Source organism: Lutra lutra, chromosome 8, assembly GCF_902655055.1.
Source record: "Lutra lutra chromosome 8, mLutLut1.2, whole genome shotgun sequence".
Taxonomy (NCBI): Eukaryota; Metazoa; Chordata; class Mammalia; order Carnivora; family Mustelidae; genus Lutra; species Lutra lutra.
In genome coordinates this window covers 73,451,095-73,473,979 of record NC_062285.1, presented here as the reverse complement: position 1 = coordinate 73,473,979, position 22,885 = coordinate 73,451,095, and the positions used below count along the sequence as shown (strand labels likewise).

Genomic DNA, 22,885 nt, shown 5'->3' with positions numbered 1-22,885 from the left:
GTGATAAAAACAATTAATATAGTAATGCCTGCCATCAAGAAGGTTGTTGCTATCAAGGCTGAGTGTTTAGATCATCCATAAACATCCCTTTAAAGAATAAAGCCTTAAAGTATTTAAACTCTGATTAATTTTGCAATCAACATTTCAAGAAAACAACCAATGAAATTAAATGAAATACAGCACTTTGTTAGTAATAGAGTGCTGCCTTAGTCTTCCCTAACTTTCTTGCTTTATGTCTCATTCACCCTCAAATCCATTACACACATGCGTGCACGCGTACACACACACACACACACACACACACACACACACACACACGGGTCCATCCTTCCCCAAGGTTCTATGCTTTAGACAATTTGGCCCTTACTCAAGTCTCCCAAATAGACACAGAGCACGGATTAACTGTCACAACTACCATTAATAATTATGTGGTAATCGTGGGTCCACCAGCTGATGGAGGATTTGTGTCCTGTAGAGCCTGTACCTGCATATATGTAGGCATTGAAAATGAGGTTTTTATTTGGTATAATGAGAGTTACTATTAAGTGACATATGCATGATTATGCCTGCTCTTTCTTTTCCCTCTTCTCCTAGGATGGCCATCTAAAGATGCTTTATCTGTTTATAACCAGATCAGACTTTCCTTAGGATCTATTAAAAAAACCTAAACCCCTAAAGAACCACAGATATTTTTGAAAAGAAGTGTTTTTAGCCCTCTAAGGATCTTCCAAAGCATTTAATTTTGTTCATTTTCTTCCAAGATCCACTCATTCTTCCAGTCTTTTTTCCCCTGTAAATAATAGGCCTCCGAGTGGAATGAGAGGGAACAGAGAGTTTATGCCCGTTTGTGTTGGTGTTGTTTATATTGTTGTGCTGTCCTTTTGACCCTACTTCCTCTGGTAGATTCAGGCAGAGAGGTTGTGATGCTCATTTTGTAGGTTCAGGCCCAGGTAGAGGTGCTGCCCCCCCAAATGCTGGTGGTGGTGGAATCTGACCAGTGTGGCTTCTGTTTTCTTGGAGTTTAAGTCTGTATTGCTCCGAAGGCTTCTGCTTTATTTTTTGTGAATCCATTCCATCATTTGATAGTTTTGTAGTCTTGATTAATTCTTTTTCACATATCTTCAAGGGAAACTAACAGGAAAGTAACATGACAAATGGTTTTTAGTTATGTGTTTAAGGACTGATCAGGTGGTGCCAAGAAAACATTATGTTCTTTCTGTACATGGAATGACCGACTCTTCAATTTCTCTAAAGTATTTCTAAAAAGCTTTTGGAAATTTACATTTAGAGGTTAATAAGAAGAACTGGTGTGATTATTAACATCAAATCTTACTGCTTTATGCTTTCTTTTAGCCTCTTGGTAGAAGAACTATTAATCATTTGAAAAGATAATAGCAATCATCCTGATGTAAGGAACACCAGAGGACAAAATAACCATTATTATTAGGAATTTGAAGATGTCTAGGGACCAGAGGTTAAACAAAGTTGAATCTGAAACACCATACATTTTATACTGGCTCATGTTGTAACTGTTCTCACCAAATATTATTCCTGACACTCGTATTCCTTCTGTTCTTCCTCTTTTCAAATGTACTCTGCATTTGAAAAAATTAAATCTACTCTGTAGATTTTCTGTGAGTGGGTTTTCGTTTGGTGTTGTGAGCTAAAGGTCTTCTCACAGGACATTCTTCTAAGTAAATATATAGAAATTGTATTCATACAGTCTATTTTTAGCACATTTTGAAAATACAAAGAAGAGGTTAGATAGATAATCTAAAATTAAAGGAAGCTTCAAAAGCTAATTTAGAAATGTGAGAGAGAATATTAAAAGGGTTGGAAGGAAAAAGTAAAAAGGAATGACATGTAGATCTGCAAAGTAAATAAGTAAAACTGAGGGAGATTCATGAAATGGATTCATATATTACGGTTGAGGAAAATGAGAAACAAGTATTTTTCCAGGTGTCAAAATGAAGTGGTGGTGAAAAATGCTTTGGAATCATGGAAGAATTTAACAAGTGTTGGCTGTGCTTCTTCCCAGGGAGGATAGACACGTTATCTCCTTCTAACAAAATAATGCACAATTTTGACGGTAAACAGTGAACCCTTATCTCACAGGATTTCAGCAGGTCAGGAGTCCGAGAGCAGCTTACCTGGAGGGACCTGGCTAAGAGTCTGTCACATGGGGTTGCCATCTCATGAAAGCATGACAGATGCTTGCTATATCCGCTTCCAAATCGGATAGGCTTCCAAATCCAAATAGGCTCACGCACATGCCTAACGAATCACACCTTGGTGGTTGGCGAGAGGCCTGCGGGTCCCTACCAGGTGGAACTCTCATGGGCCTTTGAGTGTCTTCATGATGTGCGTGGCAGGTGGCTCCCTCCAGGGATGGTTTTGTCCTCCAGGAAACATTTGGCAGCGTCTGGAGACAGTTTTGCTTGCTGCAGCCAGAGCAGGAGTTCTACAAGCATCTAGAGGTAGAGGTGAGGAATACTGCTAGACATCCCTCAGGGCCCAGGACAGTCATTCACAACAAAGAATTATTCAGCCAAAATGTCAGTGGTGCTAAGATTGAGGAAACCATACCCCAGAGCGACTGATCCAAAAAAGAGGGAGGTAGAGGCTCCAATGTCTTTTATGACCTAGCACCAGGAGTCAAACTGTCCTTTCTGCAGTAGCTTCTTGGTAATGTAGGTCAGTCCTATTTCTTTGGGAGGTGTGGCGGGGAGGTGGGGGGATGGGAAAGGCCAGAGATACTCAGGGGCATAAATGCCAGGAGGCAAGAATTATTGGTGGGCCATCTTGGAGGCCGGCTACCACAGAAGAACGTTCTGTGTAGAAAAGATGGCATCATTTGGCTTAGGTGTTTCAAAGAAAGTTTTTTTTTTTTTTTAAAGATTTTATTTATTTATTTGACAGAGAGAGATCGCAAGTAGACGGAGAGGAAGGCAGAGAGAGAGAGAGAGGGAAGCAGGCTTCTTGCTGAGCAGAGAGCCCGATGTGGGACTTGATCCCAGGACCCTGAGATCATGACCTGAGCCGAAGGCAGCGGCTTAACCCACTGAGCCACCCAGGCGCCCCTCAAAGAAAGTTTTAATGAAAAAAAAGGATGTGAAATATTATTGATATTCCACAAGCCACGCTCTCTGTTCTTTGCTCTATTTGTGTTCAACTCTGTATGTGTGCGTTTGTGGATATAATTGACATTTTAGAGGCATTAAATCACCAAAAGCAAAAAACAAGGGAAATACTCGACTAAAATGTTAAGGGGGAAGGAGCAGGGAGCATGTTAAATTAAATGATGAAGACAGTGTGAATACCTGTAATTAAAGGCCAACAATTTAAATGTAAAAACAATATGAAATTATCACAATGAAGCAAACGTCCCCCAACTACACTGCTAGCGCCCTCTTTGAAAAGAAGCAAGCTAAATGAGAAGCTGAATACATTACCCTCAGTTGCATAACTTAAGACTTGCATTTAAATGGCAATCCTGTCTAATGGTAGCAGGAGCACCGCCAAAGCATACCTATCAAAGAATTCCCAGAGCTCTATCGTGGTTAACAAGGCATCTTGCAATTTGTAAGAGCAAAAGCAAACATTTGTTCATGAAAGGGGCCTCAGGACCATGTGTTCTTTATGACAGACTTGATTTTTGAGGCACCAAGAACCTACTAATAAAGTACGGAGTGGGAGTAGCCCCATGAGTAGGGTCTCTGATTCTTCGGGGGCTAGGAAAATCATTTAAGATGTTTGGTTAGTTTTTTTTTTTTTTTCTTTTATTACTTTGACTCTTGTGCATACGCACAAACCTTTTCTGCTCTAAATTCATGAAGGAAAGGTCAGGGACTTTTGATCTCCAAAAAGATTGTTTTGTTTTGTTTTAGTTTGGTGTTGTTTTACTCTCTAGTCAGTCTCTACTGAACTGTAGAAAGAAATGCCTTATTTGAGGGGAAAAGGTGAAAGAGTGTTCCCGAAGTGAACAGTAGGAATAGACAATGCATGCAAAATCAAGTTAGAGAAAAGAGGTGCAGACACAATGCACATTATCCAACTCACCCTGCAGTCCACTTCCCTGGTAAATACGGTTATTTCATCAGAGAGGATAAGAGCCATCAGCTGATTAATTTTGCAGCATGTTTTATGAATCCTTTACTCTTCCCCATATGTTATTATTGCTACTTACTTCACATGAGTATTTGTGATAAAATATGGGACAATCAGTTTTCAAATTGTGCAGAGGAAGTAGCCTGAAATTCCTTATTTTTAATTCAATCATTGTATGGCTATTTAGGAATCAAATCATATTTATAAATGAAAGAATATATTTAAATACATAGACAAACTGTCCTGAAATCATTCAGTTTAAAGAAAACACAATGCCACATACATCTTCACTGCAGGCTTAAATACAAAATAAATACCTTCTTTGCTCCTTTATTACTGTACCACGCAAAACCAAAGCCTCAAAGCCACAGGCCTCGATGTCAGGTGACTTGCATTTTTCTAAATGCCCAACATATAATAGCAAGTAATAAATAGTTGAAATTTCATTCAATAAAGAAAGAATGAATGAATGAATGAATGGACAATTGCATAAATATATATGTTCTTGCCCGTTGCCTTTAGAATGCTTTAAATTTGTTAACTACCAAATAAAGATTTGATTTTGAATAATGACTTAAGGTAACTATTTAAAGAAAAATTTTGATAATGAGAATGATTAAAGATATAAATAAAGGTGTAATTTTTATTTACGAGTATACGGAGGATATAATCATCTGCTCATCCTTGGTGGTTCACCTTGTAGTCCAAGGTCCTGCATGTGGATGTATTCTCTGTTGTGAAGGATAAGGAGACAGAGAGAAAGGAGTAGATTTCCTTAAGGTGCTGGTATCCCTATTTTCTAGTTCTCTATTGAAATTCCTTAGCAAAAAAAAAAAAATATATATATATATATATATATATGTATACACACACACACACACACACACATAAAGAAAGGCTAAGGAGCGGGGAGAGAGAACTAAACCTCCAGGATTCTGGAGAATGATTTTTCTTTGATAAATTGTTTGATTTCTATGAGCGATTTGGTCTTTGCACATTAAAAATTAAGAATATTATACAATTATGTTAGACTAACATGTTTTTCCTGGAATAAACCTATTATTTGAAAATCATCTAAGTAAAATATATTTTAAATTTATATGGTTATTTTATAGTTTTTGTTAAGTTTATGTGGAATAACTCTGTATTTGTGATGACAGCTGTATTTTTCCAGTGCATATAAGTCTATATGTTTATGTCAAATAATTTTCTTCATCCAAATTTAGTATTTATCTGTGTGGGGTATTTCTTTTCATTGGCTAGGACACAAATCATTACACCTCCACAATATTTCTATTACTATGACCACAAGTTGATGTTAAGTGAAATGTTTGCTTTTAGACAAGTTGTAGTAGCTAGAAGTGGAACATGCCTGAAACTGTATGTTTGTTTAGATGATACTTGTTTTGCATTCTATCCCAGACAACTAAGATTAGACAAGACTCTATTAGGAGAAGTTATGATCGTAAGTAGGTTCCTAAAACTTGTGTGCATATATATATATATGATATGTATCATATGTATATATGAAATATTATTCTCTTGCACATTATTATACAAATTATTGTATTTTCTGACATACTGAACACAGACTCTTGGTATTTTTCTCAAAAAAAAAATAACCCAATTTAATAGCTCTTTAGCACTTCCAAAGGACCTTTCTGATGCTATATAGTATAGAGAACAGAGAAGCACACACACAAAAAAAGATCTCCAAAATAAATCAACATGTGTGCCGTAATTTTTAAGCTAGTATATAAATAGTGAATGTGTGTATTACTTCATTTTATTGAACGTGTATTGCCCTTTATGTGGCTTTTTTATGTGAAAAATTATATGGTTAAGTCTGAACTTCAGAAATTCCATTGCATCAATGTCTTTTACAATTTAAGATTAAATTTGTCATATAACTAAAAAGAATATCATATGTTGGGTCCAACAACCTGAGTTTCTTTAGAACTTTGTGAATTTTAGTTGCCCTCCTGAGATTATTAATTATTCCATAGAATTGAAGATTAAATAAATGATTTGAAATATTATAATGAATTCTATAAATATAAGTAATAGCCTATTAGTTAAAACTTAAATAATTAAGTTTAAGTGTAAATGTTGACCTTGTGTTTATACTAGGTTAGCAGATCAAGTTTGGAACTATTCAACGGATACATAAGATTCTTCTTAACTATCGCTATGTGTATACATTAATTATGAAATAAGCTATTTTCAAATTTTCAAATGGCATCATCCTTTAACGATTGGACAAGTAATTAAAAAGAAATTACTTTCTTTATTGCTTTATGGTGTACTTCAGAGAAATGCTATTTTTCCAGTGTTTTCTTGACCTTAAAAATTACTTACTTTTTTATGTAAAATTATTTACTTACAATTTTAAAATGCCTGCTTTATTTGTAAGAGTAGGGTTTAATCTTGCTAAGCTTTCAAATTTCTCCTAAATAAGTTCTTAAACATCTTTAGGGAAAAAAACCTTACCTTGGCATTTATTACACATATTTATAATTATGAGAATGCAGGTCATAAATAAATAGCCCGCTTTCATTTTATAGTTAGGGTTTTAAGTTTTTCATCTAGTCTAATGAAAAATAATTAATAGGAAATGGGAAAACTACTGTAATTTTTATATTCTTGATGAATAATAGGTATTTGGTATAGTAGCTCAGTAGTAAATTATTAGAAGAACCAAATTGTGAAATAATATCATATAATGGGTCAAAATTATTTATATAGTTACCACTATAAGGATCAAGCATGTGGGTTCTTATTAATATACCATTAGCCTGGTCACACAATGAAAGGGAACGAAAGGGCAATTTTGAATGACATTTCTATCAACTTGGGAACTGTCAACCTCTATTATGTCCTTGGGGCTTTGCACTTTTTGGCTTTCAGACATCTGTGCTGCCTTGAATGGAGAAGAATATTAAGAGTTCCAGTGGGTCTCTTGCTGTAATAAATGCTTTGGGTAGTCATTTTTCAGTACGTGCATGTAATAGTTCTTAGTGCTTAAAGCTAAGCACATGACATTTCATATGCTTCATGTCCCATCAGCACCTACATCTGCATCATCTTCGTCAACACCATTATTCCTCCTACACATACACACTCACGCTCTATTTCCTCTGCACTCATAAATCTCTTCTCTTGCAACTCTGGGAATATATTCCTTTCTTTCTTTTCTGCACAGTCAAGTGAAACAACCACCTTAATTTCTCCAAGTCTCCCCTCAAAACTTTGACAAGAGTTGTCAAATACACACCAACGAAGTTTTCAGGCTGTTGTGACAAAAGCTGGTAGTTTCATGCAGGAAGTGTAGTAAGCAGGTACAACTGATGGAGGAAGAAGGTTCTAGAATATTTACGGCTTCATAATAAACAGTCAGTAAAACTCGTATCTGACTGGCTATTTAGGCTGAATTAACAAGAAGAAAATCTGGAACCTCATCTTTAGTAGCCTACCGAATGTCAGTAGCATTTAGTTTATTATGCAGATGCATGCTTTCATTTGTTATTATTAGCATACATTACACTTTGATAAATTTTAAAGATTGAGATAACATTATGCTTTTTTTTTTTTTAAAGATTTATGTATTTGAGAGAGAGGGAGAGAGAGAGAGAGCTAACAGGTGAGCAGGAGCCGGGGAGGTCCAGAAAGAGAGACAGAAGGAGAGAAGGAGATGCTGAGCTGAATGGGACATAGGTCTCGGTCTCACAATCCATGAAATCATGACCAGAACCGAAATCAAGAGGCGGATGCTTAACCAACTGTGCCACCCAGGCGCCCCAACATTATGTATTTTTTTTTATCTTTTTATTTATTTATTTATTTATTTATTTATTTATTTTTAAATTTTTTATTTTTTCAGCATAACAGTATTCATTATTTTTGCACCACACCCAGTGCTCCATGCAATCCGTGCCCTCTACAATACCCACCACCTGGTGCCCCCAACCTCCCACCCCCCACCCCTTCAAAATTCTCAGATCGTTTTTCAGAGTCCATAGTCTCTCAAGGTTCACCTCCCCTTCCAATTTCCCTCAACTCCCTTCTCCTCTCCATCTCCCCTTGTCCTCCATGCTATTTGTTATGCTCCACAAATAAGTGAAACCATATGATAATTGACTCTCTCTGCTTGACTTATTTCACTCAGCATAATCTCTTCCAATCCCGTCCATGTTGCTACAAAACTTGGGTATTCATCCTTTCTTTTTTCTTTTTTTTTTTTTTTACAGCTTTATAAACATATATTTTTATCCCCAGGGGTACAGGTCTGCGAATCGCCAGGTTTACACACTTCACAGTACTCACCATAGCACATACCCTCCCCAATATCCATAACCCCACCCTCCTCTCCCAACCCCCTCCCCCCATCAACCCTCAGTTTGTTTTGTGAGATTAAGAGTCACTTATGGTTTGTCTCCCTCCCAATGCCATCTTGTTTCATTTACTCTTCTCCTACCCCCTCAACCCCCCATGTTGCATCTCCTCTCCCTCATATCAGGGAGATCATATGATAGTTGTCTTTCTCCGATTGACTTGTTTCGCTAAGCATGATACCCTCTAGTTCCATCCACGTCGTCGCAAATGGCAAGATTTCATTTCTTTTGATGGCTGCATAGTATTCCATTGTGTATATATACCACATCTTCTTTATCCATTCGTCTGTAGATGGACATCTAGGTTCTTTCCATAGTTTGGCTATTGTAGACATTGCTGCTATAAACATTCAGGTGCACGTGCCCCTTCGGATCACTACGTTTGTATCTTTAGGGTAAATACCCAGCAGTGCAATTGCAGGGTCATAGGGTAGTTCTATTTTCAACATTTTGAGGAACCTCCATGCTGTTTTCCAGAGTGGTTGCACCAGCTTGCATTCCCACCAACAGTGTAGGAGGGTTCCCCTTTCTCCGCATCCTCCCAGCATCTGTCATTTCCTGACTTGTTAATTTTAGCCATTCTGACTGGTGTGAGGTGATATCTCATGGTGGTTTTGATTTGTATTTCCCTGATGCCGAGTGATATGGAGCACTTTTTCATGTGTCTGTTGGCCATCTGGATGTCTTCTTTGCAGAAATGTCTGTTCATGTCCTCTGCCCATTTCTTGATTGGATTATTTGTTCTTTGGGTGTTGAGTTTGCTAAGTTCTTTATAGATTTTGGATACTAGCCCTTTATCTGATATGTCATTTGCAAATATCTTCTCCCATTCTGTCAGTTGTCTTTTGGTTTTGTTCACTGTTTCCTTTGCTGTGCAAAAGCTTTTGATCTTGATAAAATCCCAATAGTTCATTTTTGCCCTTGCTTCCCTTGCCTTTGGTGATGTTCCTAGGAAGATGTTGCTGCGGCTGAGGTCGAAGAGGTTGCTGCCTGTTTTCTCCTCGAGGATTTTGATGGATTCCTTTCTCACATTGAGATCCTTCATCCATTTTGAGTCTATTTTCGTGTGTGGTGTAAGGAAATGATCCAATTTCATTTTTCTGCATGTGGCTGTCCAATTTTCCCAACACCATTTATCGAAGAGGCTGTCTTTTTTCCATTGGACATTCTTTCCTGCTTTGTCGAAGATGAGTTGACCATAGAGTTGAGGGTCCATTTCTGGGCTCTCTATTCTGTTCCATTGATCTATGTGTCTGTTTTTGTGCCAGTACCATGCTGTCTTGATGATGACAGCTTTGTAATAGAGCTTGAAGTCCGGAATTGTGATGCCACCAACTTTGGCTTTCTTTTTCAATATTGCTTTGGCCATTCGAGGTCTTTTCTGGTTCCATATAAATTTTAGGATTATTTGTTCCATTTCTTTGAAAAAAATGGATGGTACTTTGATAGGAATTGCATTAAATGTGTAGATTGCTTTAGGTAGCATAGACATTTTCACAATATTTATTCTTCCAATCCAGGAGCATGGAACATTTTTCCATTTCTTTGTGTCTTCCTCAATTTCTTTCATGAGTACTTTATAGTTTTCTGAGTATAGATTCTTAGTCTCTTTGGTTAGGTTTATTCCTAGGTATCTTATAGTTTTGGGTGCAATTGTAAATGGGATGGACTCCTTAATTTCTCTTTCTTCTGTCTTGTTGTTGGTGTAGAGAAATGCAACTGATTTCTGTGCATTGATTTTATATCCTGACACTTGACTGAATTCCTGTACAAGTTCTAGCAGTTTTGGAGTGGAGTCTTTTGGGTTTTCCACATATAGTATCATATCATCTGCAAAGAGTGATAGTTTGACTTCTTCTTTGCCATTTGGATGCCTTTAATTTCCTTTTGTTGTCTGATTGCTGAGGCTAGGACTTCTAGTACTATGTTGAATAGCAGTGGTGATAACGGACATCCCTGCCGTGTTCCTGACCTTAGCGGAAAAGCTTTCAGTTTTTCTCCATTGAGAATATTTGCGGTGGGTTTTTCATAGATGGCTTTGATAATATTGAGGTATGTGCCGTCTATCCCTACACTTTGAAGAGTTTTGATCAGGAAGGGATGCTGTACTTTGTCAAATGCTTTTTCAGCATCTATGGAGAGTATCATATGGTTCTTGTTCTTTCTTTTATTAATGTGTTGTATCACATTGATTGATTTGCGGATGTTGAACCAACCTTGCAGCCCTGGAATAAATCCCACTTGGTCATGGTGAATAATCCTTTTAATGTACTGTTGAATCCTATTGGCTAATATTTTGGCGAGAATTTTTGCATCTGTGTTCATCAAGGATATTGGTCTGTAGTTCTCTTTTTTGTTGGGATCCTTGTCTGGTTTTGGGATCAAGGTGATGCTGGCCTCATAAAATGAGTTTGGAAGTTTTCCTTCTATTTCTATTTTTTGGAACAGTTTCAGGAGAATAGGAATTAGTTCTTCTTTAAATGTTTGGTAGAATTCCCCCGGGAAGCCATCTGGCCCTGGGCTTTTGTTTGTTTGGAGATTTTTGATGACTGTTTCAATCTCCTTACTGGTTATGGGTCTGTTCAGGCTTTCTATTTCTTACTGGTTCAGTTGTGGTAGTTTATATGTCTCTAGGAATGCATCCATTTCTTCCAAATTGTCAAATTTGTTGCCGTAGAGTTGCTCATAGTATGTTCTTATAATTGTCTGTATTTCTTTGGTGTTCGTTGTGATCTCTCCTCTTTCATTCATGATTTTATTTATTTGGGTCCTTTCTCTTTTCTTTTTGAGAAGTCTGGCCAGGGGTTTATCAATCTTATTAATTCTTTCAAAGAACCAGCTCCTAGTTTCGTTGATTTGTTCTATTGTTTTTTTTGTTTCTATTTCATTGATTTCTGCTCTGATCTTTATGATTTCTCTTCTCCTGCTGGGTTTAGGGTTTCTTTCTTGTTCTTTCTCCAGCTCCTTTAGGTGTAGGGTTAGGTTGTGTACCTGAGCCCTTTCTTGTTTCTTGAGAAAGGCTTGTACCGCTATATATTTTCCTCTCAGGACTGCCTTTGTTGTGTCCCACAGATTCTGAACCGTTGTGTTTTCATTATCATTTGTTTCCATAAATTTTTTCAATTCTTCTTTAATTTCCCGGTTGACCCATTCATTCTTTAGAAGGATGCTGTTTAGTCTCCATGTATTTGGGTTCTTTCCAAATTTCCTCTTGTTCTTGAGTTCTAGCTTTAGAGCATTGTGGTCTGAAAATATGCAGGGAATGATCCCAATCTTTTGATACTGGTTGAGACTTGATTTAGGACCAAGAATGTGATCTATTCTGGAGAATGTTCCATGTGCACTAGAGAAGAATGTGTATTCTGTTGCTTTGGGATGAAATGTTCTGAATATATCTGTGATGTCCATCTGGTCCAGTGTGTCATTTAAGGCCTTGATTTCCTTGTTGATCTTTTGCTTGGATGATCTGTCCATTTCAGTGAGGGGAGTGTTAAAATCCCCTACTATTATTGTATTCTTGTCGATGTGTTTCTTTGATTTTGTTATTAATTGGTTTATATAGTTGGCTGCTCCCACGTTAGGGGCATAGATATTTAAAATTGTTAGATCTTCTTGTTGGACAGTTCCTTTGAGTATGATATAGTGTCCTTTCTCATCTCTTATTATAGTCTTTGGCTTAAAATCTAATTGATCTGATATAAGGATTGCCACTCCTGCTTTCTTCTGATGTCCATTAGCATGGTAAATTCTTTTCCACCCCCTCACTTTAAACCTGGAGGTATCTTCGGGTTTAAGATGAGTTTCTTGTAGGCAACATATAGATGGGTTTTGTTTTTTTATCCATTCTGATACCCTGTGTCTTTTGATTGGGGCATTTAGCCCATTAACATTCAGGGTAAGTATTGAGAGATATGAATTTAGTGCCATTGTATTGCCTGTAAGGTGACTGTTATTGTATATTGTCTCTGTTTCTTTCTGATCTACTACTTTTAGGGTCTCTCTTTGCTTAGAGGACCCCTTTCAATATTTCCTGTAGAGCTGGTTTGGTATTTGCAAATTCTTTCAGTTTTTGTTTGTCCTGGAAGCTTTTAATCTCTCCTTCTATTTTCAATGATAGCCTAGCTGGATATAGTATTCTTGGCTGCATGTTTTTCTCATTTAGTACTCTGAATATATCATGCCAGCTCTTTCTGGCCTGCCAGGTCTCTGTGGATAAGTCTGCTGCCAATCTAATATTTTTACCATTGTACGTTACAGACTTCTTTTCCCGGGCTGCTTTCAGGATCTTTTCTTTGTCACTAAGACTTGTAAATTTTACTATTAGGTGACGGGGTGTGGACCTATTCTTATTGATTTTGAGGGGGGTTCTCTGAACCTCCTGAATTTTGATGCTTGTTCCCTTTGCCATATTGGGGAAATTCTCTCCAATAATTCTCTCCAATATACCTTCTGCTCCCCTCTCTGTTTCCTCTTCTTCTGGAATCCCAATTATTCTAATGTTGTTTCGTCTTATGGTGTCACTTATCTCTCGAATTCTCCCCTCGTGGTCCAGTAGCTGTTTGTCCCTCTTTTGCTCAGCTTCTTTATTCTCTGTCATTTGGTCTTCTATATCGCTAATTCTTTCTTCTGCCTCATTTATCCTAGCAGTGAGAGACTCCATTTTTGATTGCACCTCATTAATAGCTTTTTTGATTTCAACTTGGTTAGATTTTAGTTCTTTTATTTCTCCAGAAAGGGCTTTTATATCTCCCGAGAGGGTTGCTTTAATATCTTCCATGCCTTTTTCAAGCCCGGCTAGAACCTTGAGAATCATCATTCTGAACTCTATATCTGACATATTACCAATGTCTGTATTGATTAGGTCCCTAGCCTTTGGTACTGCCTCTTGTTCTTTTTTTTGTTGTGAATTTTTCCGCCTTGTCATTTTGTCCAGATAAGAGTTTATGAAGGAGCAAGTAAAATACTAAAAGGGTGGCAACAACCCCAGGAAAATATGCTTTAGCCAAATCAGAAGAGATCCCGAATTGTGAGGGGGGAGAAAGGGGATAAAAAGGGGTTCAAAAAGAAAAAAAAAAAGAAACTATTTAAAAAAAGAAAGCCGATAAAGAAAAAATATAAAAGAGGAAAAAATATATATATATTAGATAAACTATTTAAAAAACGTTAAAAAAGGAAACGGTAAAAGTTAAAAAAATTTAGCAGAAGAAGAGAAAAAGAAAAAAAATTGAAAAAGAAAAAAAAATTAATTAACTGCAAGGCTAAAAAATCATGGGGAGAAAGCCATGAATTCCGTGCTTTGCTTTCTTCTCCTCTGGAATTCCGCCCCTCTCCTTGGTAGGTGAACTTGGTCCTGGCTGGGTTTCCCGTTGATCTTCTGGGGGAGGGGCCTGTTGTAGTGATTCTCAAGTGTCTTTGCCCCAGGTGGAGTTGCACCGCCCTTACCCGGGGCCGCGCTGAGTCATCCGCTCGGGTTTGCTTTCGGGAGCTTTTGTTCCCTGAGCGCTTTCCGTAGAGTCCAGAGGACGGGAGTGAAGATGGCGGCCTCCCGGTCTCCGGCCTGGAGGAGCCGAGAGCCCGGGGCCCCACTCCTCAGTGCGCCCTCAGAGAACAGCGCCCAATAACTCCCGCCACCCTGGCCTCCGGCCGTGCTCCGAGCTGACCGAGCCTGCGACCGGTTCAAGGTAACCCCAAGCTGAGAGTCACTCCTCGGCTCTGTCTCTGCAGCCGGCTTCCTGGTTCTAATACCGGTAGGCTCTGCGACACTCAGACATCCCCGATCCTTCTGCGACCCTGCGGGACCTGAGGCCGCGCTGACCCCGCCTGGGCTTCACCCCAGTTAAGTCTCTGAAGCGATGTCCCTCAGCGGAACAGACTTTTAAAAGTCCTGATTTTGCTCCATTGCTCCGCCGCTCGCCGGGAGCCGGCCCCTCCCCCCGAGCCGGCCCCTCCCCCCGCGGTCTATCTTCCCGTCGCTTTGGATTCACTTCTCCGCCAGTCCTACCTTGCAGAAAGTGGTTGATTTTCTCTTTCTAGAATTGCTGTTCTTCTTCCCTTCCATCTCCCGTTGGATTTGTAGGTGTTTGCAATCTTTAGATAAGCTATTTAGCTGATCTCCCACTACCCGAAGTAGTCTCAGCCTGCTACTTCTCCACCATCTTGACTCCTCCTCCCATTATGTATTTTTTAATGCTACTTCCTTACATTGAGGAAGCTTTTTTTTTTTAAGGTTTTGAAGCTTAATCATTTGTTAAAAAAATTTTCTCCCTTTATATTGTATATGGTGGTGGCTCTCAAATGTTAGTCTGCATCAGAATCTCCTGGGAATGCTTTTTTTTTTTTTTTTAAAGATTTTATTTATTTATTTGACAGAGATCACAAGCAGGCAGAGAGGCAGGCAGAGAGAGAGGAGGAAGCAGGCTCCCCGCTGAGCAGAGAGCCCGATGCGGGGCTCGATCCCAGGACTCTGAGATCATGACCTGAGCCGAAGGCAGCCGCTTAACCCACTGAGCCACCCAGGCTCCCCATCCTGGGAATGCTTTTTAAAATGGATTGCTAGAATCCACCTCCAAAGTTTCTAAAATAGTGAATTTGCTTTTCTAATAAGTTCCCAGGTGGTGCTGATGGTTCTGATCCAAAGATTGAATTTGCGAATTACCCATCCGTACTGTGGTATAAAGGGGAAAAGGGCACAATACTTGTGGGTTTCTGACATATAAGGATTATGGCTCACCAGCTCAAACAAATTATTCTAGGGAATAATTTTGCCCCTGCAGTCTTTAAAATGCTAAATTAAACTTTTCTTACATAGTGAACCAGTCATGGAATTAGCTTACCTTCCTTTCTTCCAAGACTATGAATCCATATAAATTTGGTATGATGGTTATCAACTTACTAGACATCTAATGCGATCCCAGATTACCATTTGAATTCTCATAGATTTTCAAATAGCTATTCTTTTTTTTCTGAAACAGAAAACAGAATTAAAAAAAAAATAAAGTGTTAAAGAGTAATTTCTTCTACTTTGTTCATAAGTTTCCTAAGTGCAGCCAACCATGGAATTTAATAACAATAAACCACTTTAAAAATATAAACTTTGAATAGATATCTTATTATGCCATTTTACCATTTTTATAAAGTGATTGATTTCAATGGTTTTGGTAGATATATATATAAAATTTTGTACACATTGATATATGTTTCCATACCATCAAATTACACCATTTGAATCTAAATTGTCCCGCTTTCAGCAGGTTACCCACCTACTACTGGTAGATATTTATGCTCTTAACTCATGAAGATAGAACAGTAGCTAAGTGGAAACTATGTTTTTATTCTACAATAATACTTTATAAAATTGTAGATATTTTTAACAATAAGGTTTAACATATGACACAATATTTTAATTTTAGAGCACAAAAAACATATTTCTCAGTTTGTGATGAAAAAAGTGATGTAATGTTAATATTATCTGATTCTAATAAATGATGTGGTAGAAACTTTAAGGATAATTGTATACATAAATTTTATGTATGAAATTACACAAGGGCTAATATAGAAAGTATAAAATAGAATGTAAACTACATAAACTTGACCTATTCAGGTATTGAACAATTGGAACTCACCATATGTGCTGATTAACCACAGAAAGATCGTCACACCACAATGTATTGATTGTGGTATACATTGCGGAAAATCTGGAAACAAATCTAGATTTGAAAACAAAATGCTAAGTATTTAGAACAGTGTCACATATAAATAAATAGTACATATTGGTATAATGTCTATTATGTTTATTTTTACTTTTAGATCAAGTCCAAAACTGTGTCTGTGAAACCTAGGAGAAAGATTATTTTCTGAGAAAGTTAGAAAGTTTCCTTCTTTTTTTTTTGTATTTAATCTGGAGATAAGTTCTGATCAGAGGTGCACACCATTTAATTCCTCCATCATGGATGTTCCAGGTACTCTGGCTAAGCACCGGGATACAAAGGTGCTTGGGACTCAACCCCTGTTCTTCGGAGGTTGAACAAAGGCTACCTACATCATAATTTCATATGAATTATGTAATGGTCTCTCAATAGAACTGAATAGCCCAAGGAATAGCTTAAGACTATTTCTTAGACATGACATCAGTTATATACTTTCTGGATAGTTGAGTGCACGTGTACTTTCTCTTATACTAAAGGTTTTTCATAATATGTAGTTAAAAGTGACATTGTTGACAGCTAACCAACACTGTAATGTATAGGTTGAATGTTAAGATCGCTGATTGGTAGAGTAATTTGATGGGAAATGACAGGCTATATACCTGTGTTTTTCTAGGCATTTTTGATCAGCCTTGCCTTATCACAGCTCATGTTCTAATGATCACATTGCAGGATGAAGTGGCACAGCCACTGAACCTATCAGCTAAACCCAAGACCTCTGATGGCAAATCACCCACATCACCCACCTCTCCCCATATGCCAGCTCTGAGAATAAACAGTGGGGCAGGCCCCCTCAAAGCCTCTGTCCCAGCAGCATTAGCTAGTCCTTCAGCCAGAGTTAGCACAATAGGTAAGTTCTGTTTCTTTTGTTCTTGCTGATTTTCTGTTTATGGCAATTGAATGAAATCATCTTTTAACGGCAAATCACGCATACCCTGTGCATGGTTTTAGTTCCATAGGAGAGTTTCAATTTGATGAACCGCATAGGTGTGTTTTAAACATGCAAATGAAATTTATAACTGAAGTCCAAGTTACAGTGTCCTCCTGAAAAGCTAATTGAACCGGTTATGTTTGTTGATATGACAGATGTTCTTAAGTTTATAAAAAAGAGGCCTAAATGACTTAATCACAGAGAGCAATGTTTCCAGAATGTTGTTGTTAGGTGACTTGCTTTTTCCATTACTGAAATATATTTCCTTTTTTTTTTGTGATGTGTACAAACTGTACATATGATAAAATACATTCTACTTCGATCAATAGTCACCTGTTAGGATATGAAGTTTGTTCAGTTCTATACTGCTTGAGATTTACTTGAATACACCAAAGTATTATAAAAATTACATAGCTTTGTTTCTCCATAATTGTCATTTTGGTAAAGTAAACACTAGAAAATGCTTCTACAAGCTAATTTTTAAAAAATTCCAATAAATTTTACTTCAGTATAAATTAGACTGTGAACACTGACTTCAATCTACCTTTATTGATGTTTATCATTTGCATAGAGTTATAAGGAAGCTAGCACAGACAAGCCCTTCAAGGAGCTCAGGATTTAGTTAGGGGAAAAGTCATCCCTCTTATAGTGCTAGTCAGTCATAGTAAACCCCATTTCAGAGCATAGATACAACCTTGTAATCAAAAAGAAGAGTGTTGGATTCTATTTGGGAAGGATCAAGGAAAGTTAAGTTGGGGATAACCTAATTCAAGTGGAATCTTGAGGAAGAGAGACAGTCCTAGGCATTTAGCTTTTAAGAAAAAACCCAGAGTAAAATAGCATATTTTTGAGAAATGCACTGATTTGGCTAGAATATAGAATGAATGTGTAGTGAAAAGTGATCAGGGCTAAAACTGAAAGGAGCAGATGGAATCTGACTGAATGCTATCCTAAGAAATTTTGACTTTTTCTCCAGACAGCAATCTGATCAGAACTTTAAGAAAGAAGAGTATTGGCAACAGGAAGAGATAGGAATCAGGGAAACCATTGTTTTAGTGTAGGACAAGAGTTAGTTACATGAAATAGAAATAAGCAATGATAAAGCAAAGAAAGGAATAGATTGAAGAGATATTATTAGTAAAGAAAACTTAATATAACCTATCCTCAATAGAGTCTACCTGGTGTAGTTCAAGTTGGACACAGAGGAGTATAGGATTTTGAATTTGTAAAATAAGAAGGATAATTCCTCCCTTAACTGTGAAAAAGAAGACCAGAGTGGAAGCAGATTTGGAAGACATAGATATAAAAATGTAGTAAGCATTGAAACACAAGGAGCCATTTAGGTAGAGATCCTCAGGAGGAAACTATAAACATAAGTCTGATATGTAAAATGGTGCTAGCATTTTAGATATAGAATTACATATGATATAAGGGGATTAAGAGTACACTTATCACAATGAGCACAGAGTCCTGTATAGAATTATTAAAGGACTGTATTGAAATTAAGTATAGAATTATTAAATCACCATATTGAAACTAATATGATACTGTATGTTAGCTATACTACTATTAAAAGAATTAAGAAAATGAAAAGATATATACACCTCTAAAAAAAATGAAGTTCAGCAAAAAAGAGTGTGCATAGTAAGAAGAGAAGCGGGATAAAGAATCACAAGTATCACCTACTGTATTAGTTATCTTCTACTGCATAGCAAATTAACCTAATACTCGAGAGCTTAAGATAACCAACATTCATTACCTCACCAGGTTCTAAGGGTCAGAATTTGGAAGCAGCTTTGCTGGGTAGTTCTGGCTTAAGGCCTCATGGTTACAATCAATGTGTTAGGCATGGCAATAGTCCTCTATGGACTTTTACTAGGGATAGATGCTCCTTGTTCAAGATGTCTCACTCACATGGTTGTTGGCTAGAAGGTCAACTCCTTCCCTTGTGAGTCTTTCCATAGGGCTGCTCCTTGCGTGGAAACTAACTTTCCCAAGAGTGGGTGCTCCAAGAGGAGAGAGCAAAGAGACAGCCACAGTGCCCTTTATGACCTAGTCTTGAAAGTCTACCTTTATTCTCTTCGTTTTAAGAGAATCACAAGGGCAGCCCAACTCAAGGGAAGGGGAATATCAAAGTATCATTGGGCACATTTTAAAACCAGCACACTTTTTTAGGGGGGGAAACTGATATAGAGCAAGCGACTGTGTTAGAATAAGAATGAAGATAGAACACTGTCATGCTAGCCTAGGAAAAATAAAAGTTTCAAAAAATCATAAGGTTATTTAATGATGTCCCATTTGGCAGAAAAGTTAAAAAATGAAAAAGAAAAACCTTATGATTTAGCTGGCGCTCATGGAGATGTAAACTCTGATAGAGAAGTTTTAGAAGAATGCCTTAACAGAATTTCAGTCCCAATGATTTCAAGACTGTGAGGAGAGAAAATGCAGCTGATCTATAGACCAGTCTTTTGTAAGCTTGGTGTAGAGAAGTGATTATTTTAAAAGGACTACATAGAGACAGGTTTTAAAATAGGGCAATCATTCATATATATACATATGTGTGTGTGTGTGTGTGTGTGTGTGTGTGTGTGTGTGTGTGTGTATATATATATATATATATAGTCAAGGGGAAGAAAAGTCAGAGACAGATAAAGATACGGAAGAGAGCATGGATGATGGAACAAGACAAGAGATCATGAGAAAGGATTAACCTTAGAAGAGACAAAGCCCCTCTCTTCTCTGAGACTGAATAAAACAAAGGGAAAAAAGGGGTAAAGTTACAGAGAAATTGTGAGATGGATTAAAAAAAAAAAAAGCTGAAGGAATGTATTTCAAATGCTTCAATCTCCACAGAGCAGAATTTCATATTATTTGCCAAGAAGAAGCCAGTCTGGGGCAGTGGGACAGCAGTGAGAGCAGAAACTGGAAAACTTAAGTTTTGAGAAGTTTGAAAAAGGTTGGGGTACACGTCCATTTTTTATCATTATGCACCACTCTGTTACAGCCTAACTCAGTTACTCCCCTCCACATCCTAAATGGACTCCAAGATAAGACTTGCTTTCATGTCCTAAGTATGTAAAAGAAAAAATATTTTATTTGGCAAGAATGATTCACTTCCATAATAGAAATGAAGGCTCATAAATATCACAGTGCTGGTCTATGAACTACTTTCGTAATGTCACCAGAACCAGAATATTTAACAAAATAACTGATAGATTTGCATTTTATCGTATGAGGATTTTTTACTTCAGCATTCCAGGGATTAAGTATGACAAAATATTTTCAAAAGGCAAGAATGTATGAATGTATTTAATGACATTTATCATCTGATTTTCTCCACTACTAAAACTTCCCTTAGTTTTTTTTTTTTTTAATCCCCCGAAAAATCCCTTCACCACATACACATCCACACATCCCTCATAGTTTCCATGGATTTGAGGCTGCTACAATTTACTTTTCTCTTTTCAGCAAATGCAGATGTTGAAAGCTGAAACTGTAATGAGTAATAATGTAGCTGGATAAAAGCTGTGCACATTAATGGTGTTGTAAAGGTCACCCCTGAAAGAAGAATTAATGTGTTATGCCATTAATAAACCAAGGAAAACTGTGAATGAAAAGATAACTTAAGTTATCATTAATGACATGGGCTCTTTGCTATATATCTATTAGCTACAAATATAGAAAGTGAGTTTTTGAGGTGGGTGACCAGTATTACACTGTATTCTGTAAGAATGCCTTTGATATGGTATGCAAAAGATAGGTTGCTCCAAAAGAAAGGGAATCCTTAAAAGGTATGAATAGTTCAGAAGAATGATGGATAAGTTTAGAATCTTCTGACCGAATGTTTTCTTTTATCGGCCTTTTTCACCTCTACTGTACAAATGTATAATACTTCTGACATTTGTCGAGGCATTTTTAATCTCTCTCTCACTGAAGCTAATTTTAGAATCATAGACCCTAAACTAGATAGAGCAGATATTCATATCATCCAGTCAAAACTTGTTATTTTACATATAAGGAACCAGGGCCTAAGGAGGCTTAGTGCTTACCCAGGGATTCTAAGTAAGTTCCTGTCACAGGGTAGACAGTTCTGTGACTCTGTGTTTATTTCCTCTGTTTCAATTTCAAGGAAATGACTATGCATGAAGACCTAGTAACTTGCCCAAACTCAAAGCCAGTGGAGGTTGAGGCCAGAGGATTCATGGTCTCTGGTTGGCATACTCCCTTTTCAGTTGTTGCTTGTTGATTGGTGGGCTTTCCACGGTAGATGGTCTTCTCAGTCATTTATCTAGCCTTTCACTCATTCATTGAATAAATGGGTATTAAAGGTCTTCTCTACGCCATACATTTTGCAGAATGGTGAGCAGAAGGAAGTTTGGAGGATGAGCAGATGAAAGTCTTGGACAGAGGCTTTAGCTAGCCTCCAGGCTTGTTCTATTAAGTCTTTGGAAGATACTAGAATGTATTATCCTTTGCCCTTTATTCTTCAGAGGCATTAATGCATGAAAAGTAAAACTTTACTCAGCAAATGTAGTAGACTCACGTTGATTCAATAGAATGAGAGAAAATATTTTCCAGTTCATTGATTTGGTACTTTATTTCTACAACTTGCTAATTTAAAATATAATGGCATGAAGGAGGATATCGCCTTGATGTTTCATTAGTTTACAATTTTAATCAGAAAAACTTCTATCAAGGTAGGTGATTGAACAAAAATACTGTAGTAGTTTAATAGGAAGCCAGTGGATTGTCAGGAAGTTGAGGGTATTATTCAACATCTGGCAATTAACATTTGCATAGTGCTTTACAATTTACAAATTGCTTTCACATTTATAATCTAATTAATTCTTGTGAGTTTTCACAGATGAAGAAATGCGTATTGTATCAGGGTGCCAAAAATTTGATGATCATAAGTGACCTCAACAACAGAAAAAAATCAGTATTTGTTGAAAATAACTTGAAACACGTGCCCTTACTTTTACTTCTAGCTGAAAAGCCCTACGTAAAATAAATATGTAGTAAATAAGAAGCTGTATTGCCTTCACAGCATCTGTTAAATCCATGAGTTCAGGAAATCTGTGTCATTATGGTACAAGCTTCCATTGATGTGATGACATAGATAATCAACTTGGAATTGTAAAGGTAGACCTTTTCAACTTAGAAACATGCATTTATTCCTTCAACAGACCCTGCCATGGGCCAAAGGAATAAAAGATTGAAAATTTTAAAATACCCTCAAGTAATTCAAAGACTGGTGTGAAAGACAAACTTAGACAAATGGAAGACAATGTGATAGTAAAAGCATATATAAGGTTTTGAAGGAGCATAGAGTTGAGATGGTTGCCAAGGAACATGCCTGGGGTATATCAGGGAAGTCATTATAGAAGGGGTGACAGTTGAATAAAGTCCCAAACACGCTAGAAAGAAAGAGTATTTCATTAAAAAAGAAAAGCTTGGGAGACAGAGGTGGGGGTGGGAGGACGCAGGCCAGTGCTTGGAATAGGAAATAGTTTTGCGCAGCTTAAACACAGACCTCTGGAGAGACTAGCAGGAAGTGACGTGGGAAAGATAAGCAGAATCGATATCACAAAGAGACTTTTAAGCCTTTGTAAAGTGTTTGGAATTTATCCCAGAATGACATTTTTGGGGGAACATTACAGGGTTTCTTGTTCCAGGATATCTGGGAAAAGCTGCATACTTTTGTTATCTCTTGAAGATTCACAGTGCACATTAACATTATCAAGATCTTAGGA

The 22,885-nt window shown here is 37.3% G+C and overlaps 1 protein-coding gene across 1 annotated transcript in view; it reads left to right on the top strand.

The window, feature by feature from the left end:
• The window catches only part of SOX5 (SRY-box transcription factor 5), a 981,725-nt gene that overhangs the window by 919,979 nt on the left and 38,861 nt on the right, over nt 1-22,885 (top strand). The window contains 1 exon segment of the mRNA XM_047740105.1: nt 16,874-17,051. Within this exon segment, the coding sequence (XP_047596061.1) occupies nt 16,874-17,051 (178 nt within the window).